General features: G+C 40.5%; 1 protein-coding gene across 1 annotated transcript; it reads right to left on the bottom strand.

The window, feature by feature from the left end:
• Nucleotides 1-83: 83 nt before the first annotated feature.
• nkx1.2lb (NK1 transcription factor related 2-like,b) lies at nt 84-5,708 on the bottom strand. Its single transcript, XM_011618139.2, has 3 exons — nt 5,044-5,708; nt 3,664-3,835; nt 84-910 (listed from the first exon to the last, which is right to left on the bottom strand). Exons 1-3 carry the CDS (start codon nt 5,302-5,304, stop codon nt 162-164), a joined length of 1,182 nt encoding a protein of 393 aa, XP_011616441.2. The 5' UTR covers nt 5,305-5,708; the 3' UTR covers nt 84-161.
• Between the last annotated feature and the right edge of the window lie 846 nt (nt 5,709-6,554).

Raw genomic sequence — 6,554 nt, 5'->3', positions numbered from 1 at the left:
ACATTTTTGTAGATATTCACAATCTATCAAAATAATCCACTTAAAGCCTTTTAATGTTCTAAGTAGAAAGAAGAGCCAAGCAGGACGCGCTGCTGTGCTGCTTATCCTTCACACTCTGGAACAGTTCGGTGTGTGTGTGTGTGTGTGTGTGGTGTGGAGGTCTACAGGTGAGTGCTATAGAAGGCAGGAGCCGCATAGCTCTGGGCACCCAGCATGAAGGGGGACAGAACATGGCTGGCAGTAAGGAAAGGCAGCTGAACTAGGCCGCCTGTGGTGGGGTGGTGGTGACCGCCATACCCAGCATGCATGGCCAGGTGTCCACTCATTGGTGGGGATTGGCTGAGAGGGCTGAGGCTCCCCAGGCCTCCAGCCCCTCCTGTACTCCCTGCCCCTCCTGTTCCTCCAGCGCCAGTCGGGGCTGATGTGTCAGCTCCAGGATTCTGCTTCTTCCACTTGGTCCGGCGGTTCTGGAACCAGATCTTTACCTGGGTCTCAGTGAGAGAGAGGGACAAGGCCAGATTGAGCCTTTCACACACTGAGAGGTAACGTGTGGACTTGAATTTGTTTTCCAGAGCAACCAGCTGCTCGTAGGTGAAGGCAGTCCTGGCTCTGCGGGGCTTCCCTGACTTGGAGTCTGAGCCAGAGCGCTTTCTCTTGGGCTTACCCTGTGATCCCTGAACCTCATTATTCTGGATGTGGGTGATCTGTCCTGCAGGGCCGCCACCACCAGGGCTTACTGTGTCTCTGCTAGGGTCTTGGTTACTGTGCTGCTCCAGATCTTTATCTGCATTAATGGGGAGAGCTGAGCTGCTCTCCTCGCTGCTGTAGGGACCATCTGGAACCTCTGAGTCTGGGGTCCCAGATCTGTTGTAGTCATCCTCATCTGGGCTTCTGTATACAAAGCCTTGCTCTGAAAACAAAACACATTGTGTAAGTATAACACACGCTTTATTATTTTACCAGGATTTTTTTTACACAATTTTTTTGGAAAGGCCTATATGGTAATAATGACGGTGATTGCTATTTTTAGATCGGTAGATTTTTAGATCACTGCCCCTGAAAAGCCATCTGCTTTGATTCGTCACTTTTCTGTGAAGTTTAACAACAGTAAATTGGAAGGCAACACACGGTGAGAAGAATATGTATTTTCTCAATACAACAATTTCTTTTTTCAAAATTTTAGTTCAGTTCAATTGAGCATTTTAAAAAAAAGTTATTTATGTAGGAATTCTGTTGCGCCACATGGAGCATATTGACCTACAAACATTAAGTTAGCTTAGATATACAGTACAGTAGCTACTACTGTGGCACGTACATATGAAGGATAAAATTATGTTTATTTACTTGGGTTTAATAAACCTGAATGTATTTAAAGCACCACAATGTAACTATTCTAAAAACAACTTTTAAATTCTCCAGAATGTGAAACATTTAAAAATGCGCACACAAAACCTTGGTCCAAGATTAAATTAGTACATGTTCTTAATGCCAGCGGTATTATTATTATCATTATAACAATAAAAATTCCAAGCAATTGGAACAGGTCCTTGCTGCCATTCCTCTGTGAGCCTTTCCCCTGGCTCTGTATGAGATGTAAGAAATTAACATTTCTGACAACTCAAAAATAAAAAAAATACCTGTATCAGTACTAAAAAAAACAATCACCAAAAACCTAGGGTCATTTAATACATTTTGACTTTCCACAGAGAAACCCTTAATGACAGCCACACATCTTTGGACATAAACCCCATGCTGAGATCCTCAGTGGAAAAGGCCAAAATAGGCCTAAAAAAGCCAAAATTGACTGTTCTAACCCAAATAGTCAACTTCCTGTTGATGTTAAGGTCTTGGGTTACAATGAATTTAAAAAGATCTCAATGGGGTGCATATAATTTACACCTGCCTCTTCCACTGTCCCTCTACAAACTGGCCAAAAAGGGACGCTGCTAAGGCATTTTTAGATGTCCAGTTCCCCATTTCTCAAAAGATCAAATTTCTCCTCAAGGTTTACCTGCAATTTTTCATGTATTGACAAGGAGTGAAAATGTGATTGCTTGTGGATAACAACAACAACAACAACAACAACAATAATAATATATCAAGTTAGACCAAATATAACCCTGGTCCGCCACATGACACACAAATGGCAGAGTCCTCTGTATAAGCACAGCAATCCGGACTATTTTCATATCCTGTTCCTCAACAATCTTCTGAGCAGTGTCATAACAGGGGCAAACTGGTCTTTCTTCAAAAAGCTCCTCTGCACCCAACTCTTCTGACAGCACCTGTTCTCCTAACAGCTCTTATCTATATCTCCTCTTCCTCTCTCTCCTCTTCATAGCTCTGCACTGTAAAGTGGTAGCTGCACTTGGATTTAGTAAAATTGCTGTAGCATGATCCCTCATGTGTAAGCCGCTTTCGATAAAAGCATTTGCTAAATGTTAATATTACTAACCCATGTGCCTTGCAGAATGTTAAACACTAAATTAGAATAGGGTCCTCACCTGCTGGACCTTGTCCATCTCTCGGACAATAATAATAATAATAATAACAACAACAACAATAATAATAATAATAATAATGTTTGAATTCATAGCAATTGTTTCTAAAAATCATCGAAAGGGGTACTTTGTAAAAATAAAGCTAGCTTTTACGGCCGAAAAAGTGAATGATGACTGATATTTAAATACATATATTGAAATGTAATGAAAAAGAAAAAAGTAAGCTGGGTACTTTTTCCGTTGCTAAAGTAAAGCTAACGGTAATTTAGTCAATATTTAAAAATACAAGATTTCATGTTAGAGTTTTTTTTAATATTGATTTAAAATTTAAGTAGTACACGCACACATACACAAACACACACACACGCACACACATACTTTCTCGTTTACAGGGTATCTTGATTAAATCGGGAAATTGATGTAAATAAGTTAATAAGTTAAATAAGATGATGGAACAGCATGTTTGGATGGAATACAATTAAATGCATTTAACGTAGCGTATGTAATACATTTAATGGATGACGTGAGCTGGATGAATGAGACAAATCGTATTATTATACCAGACAAAAAACGTATGGACCAACTGAGTCACCGTGCGTGTTATTTGATGTTACTTGACTTGAGTTGATATTCACCAATCAATAATATCAATTTCACACGCAACACAAACATGTACCGTGGTCAATTACATCTTATTTCTTAAATTAAATTTCAACTACAGACGATTTGCTTTTCGCAACAGTCAAAGCAGACGAGACTGAATGTTTCTAAATTCTGTAGCTGCAACGTTTTACCGTTTCTGTTCTTTTGGTTTATTTTAGGAAATATGGTTAGATTTTTTTTTTTTTTTGCCCGGCACTTTTTTCTCCGGTAAACATTTTATCCGCCCGTCTAATTAAATTCTTAACTTTTTACGTTTGTATACGATTACTTTTTAATTTAGAAAACTCAGACTCAAAACGGCCACAGAAAACAATTCGATGATAATATATGATATTGATTTTAAAAAAAGGACCAACATTCAATATTTTAGCAGCGAAAATATAGATTAAATCACAACACTAAAATAATAGCAAAATAACCTTGATTTAGAAAATCAAAAGAGCAGAAGTGGTGATAAAAAGATAAGTGCCACAGCGTGAGAGGCCGAGGCCGGACTCACTCTGGTATTCCTCTTTGCTGCATGGCTCCATCCCAGCCTCCAGCTCACGCCTGACTCCTCTCGGCTTCTCGGCTCCGTGCGCGTCCAGCTGCTGTTTCCGTCTGCTCGTGAACTTGTTGGGGTCTAGGATGTCCAGGACGGAGAAGGACGTGGTCCGATGTCCGGTGGGTCCCTGGTGCACATATGCGGTACATTAATATTCGTTTTTATCATAGTCCATAGAGTTACATATGTATATGAAAATGTGTGATTTTTCTGCTTATTGTTCATGGAATAAGTAGAAACCATAGAACTGTATTCAATTAAGCCATATATCAATAATAATAATAATAATAATAATAATAATAATAATAATAATAATAATAATATACTGATGAACAGTTAAATATCGGGTCGCAACTGTACAAGCATAACATAAATTGTTATTTTCTTTCCGGAAATCGATCCTCTTTCTACAGACCATTCATTTTTCCCCTGTAAATCAGTGTAAATGAGATTGTCTTTATTTCGATCTGTGGAATAAAAAGAAATATTTTATACTCTTTGTGAGAGAGTGAGGTCCATAAATTGCTGTCAGTTTTGGCTTAAACATGTTCTACTGCATAAAAACAGTAGGCCTATATGTGCAGCGGATTTCTAGTCCTAATATTTATGCCAAGTAAATAAAATTACCACCTGTATTGCACAGATAAAAGATGGGATCAGGCCCATGATAATTACTATCATAATTGTGTATTTCTAGAATGTAATCCAACGGAGCATCCGTGCAGGGGTCTTATGAAATCTTACGATAAGAATAATGACAGCATTCCCTGATCCACGCTGCGATTCACAGGAATAACCCTAAATTTGGGGATTTTCTACACCAATTTTATGTTCAAAGACTAATTCTTGTCTTGTCAATCATATTCATATTATACAGCACTCTAAATACAAGAGTGCGTTTTAATTTTTAATTTTTCTATCTGAAATTGGTAAGGGAAATCCCAGCAAATTATATTCTCATCCAAAGTTTTGAAATTTCTTACTTTCTGTGTTTTTATGTAACAAAAAATATTTCAGCGCAAAAAGTGAATAATAGCTCGTATTACAATAAAACGAGTTTATACTAAACATTTACTGTTTTTTATTCTTTCAGGCACATTATTCCAGATAAATGCCAGTTAAATTAATCATAATTAAGGCCTCATTCGGCTGTCGTTTGTATAAGGCGCATGTTCGATCTTTAATGCGGAACGCTTAAGATTCAAAGTTTTACGTATTTCTATGGATCTATTTGATATAATGTCAGTTTTTAAATTATTTCGAATGGTATTTCATCCACGTGGTAACCATCGCGGCTGACAAACCATTTTCTCGGGACAATTTAAACTTCTGTACCTGCTGTGGCGCAACTAACACTGGATTCGTCGGCGGTGGTTCCGTGGGGTTCTCCACAGCCTGGACCTCTCTGCTTCCGGCCATCACATTGGAGATGAGCCTCTTCTCCCCTGCGGTGCCTCCATCCAGAATGTCTGTTCCGTCCGTACCAACCACGGTTTGGACCCCGTCCCCGCACGGAGCTGCCACTGCTCTGTCCCGACTCATTATGGGCTGAACCGCGTCTGCCACGGGCCCTGGTGCTGCCCTATCCCGGTTCATCACTTTAATCTCCCTTTCCCATAGACTACAGAGTCTGTTTAAAATCCGGATTAAAGCACAGTAAACGAGTCAGAGAAAATCGTTTTTGAGGGACTGCGGAGCATTTATTCTGATAGATTCACACCAAAGTCCAGATCTCGAGTCCCGTCATCATCCAAAATGGGATAATGTTTCCGGTCCGCAAAAGTTTTCCATGTGTAACAGACTAATGTGGACTAGCTCCACACAGACTTCGTGCTTCTCCTCCCACACTCTCTCCCAGTCATTGCCTTAGTAAGCAAACGTCTCCGGTGATCTAATATGTGTCTTGTAGCCGCACCATTATCCCGTGTTACACACCCGAACAGCGCGTCCGTCCCGACCTCCAGCCTCGCGCGATCTGTCTGGTCATCGGCAGGGCACGCGCTCAAGAAGCCTGATGGGACGAGCTGGTGCAGGACGACGCTCTCTCTCTCTCTCTCTCTCTCTCTCTCTCTCTCTCTCTCTCTCTCTCTCTCTCTCTCTCTCTCTCTCTGTCGCGCCCTCTCTCTATTTTAAACCATCCCCCTTAAGGACGCCACGGTCACACACTTATATACTGTGTGTGTGTGTGTGTGGGTGGAGGTGGGGGTGGGGGTATGTTTGTTTTCTCTATATTGTTTTAATGCTTATTTATGCTTTTCTATTAAACTACTTGGTTGCATTGGGTTGCAACATATTCCAATTTTCCCCAATAGTCTAATATCTCTGGCTGTAGCACTCTCATGACCATCGCACATGGAAGCAGCCTTCCCCAGACTGACCAGTAGGGGATATTATCCTTTAACAGCTGGGGATGTTTAGGTTAGGCTCTCTAGTAAACTCTCACAGTTGTACTATAAGAAGGATCAAATGCGTTTTGGTTTTAACGCTGTTTAGATAAATACCACAGTCTTAATTAGTCAACCATCTTATTGCAATGCTGTTGCAGGAATAAGTAAAACACTTCTTTCCCCCTTTCCTTCCAGGGGTCACTGTGGAACCAAAGGTGGTTTGGTTATATTGTACATAGCCTCAACACTTTTTACCACTTGATTCACACAACTGCACCTTCAGACACAAAGATGTCACTTTGGTGGGGAAATGTTTCATGCAGTTATTCTGTTGCTTCCAGGACCCATCTGGTTGCTTCCAGGACCCATCTCTTTGGGATAATGCAGATGGCTTCTGCATGACAGCATTCTGTAAACCAGCGCAGCACATATAACTCTGGGATTCCCACCAGTTAATAA

This window comes from Takifugu rubripes, chromosome 14, assembly GCF_901000725.2.
Source record: "Takifugu rubripes chromosome 14, fTakRub1.2, whole genome shotgun sequence".
Lineage (NCBI taxonomy): Eukaryota > Metazoa > Chordata > Actinopteri > Tetraodontiformes > Tetraodontidae > Takifugu > Takifugu rubripes.
Note: the sequence above shows the minus strand (reverse complement) of the source record. Positions and strands in the feature narration are given on the sequence as shown.

What these genes read in the sequence shown, in the direction of transcription:
- nkx1.2lb (XM_011618139.2), bottom strand. Translation starts at nt 5,304, where the DNA reads ATGAACCGGGATAGGGCAGCACCAGGGCCCGTGGCAGACGCGGTTCAG. An exon ending in TGTTAGTTGCGCCACAGCAG is followed by an intron (nt 3,836 to 5,043) that starts GTACAGAAGTTT and finishes TATGTGCACCAG; the next exon opens with GGACCCACCGGACATCGGAC. An exon ending in CAGCAAAGAGGAATACCAGA is followed by an intron (nt 911 to 3,663) that starts GTGAGTCCGGCC and finishes TTTTGTTTTCAG; the next exon opens with AGCAAGGCTTTGTATACAGA.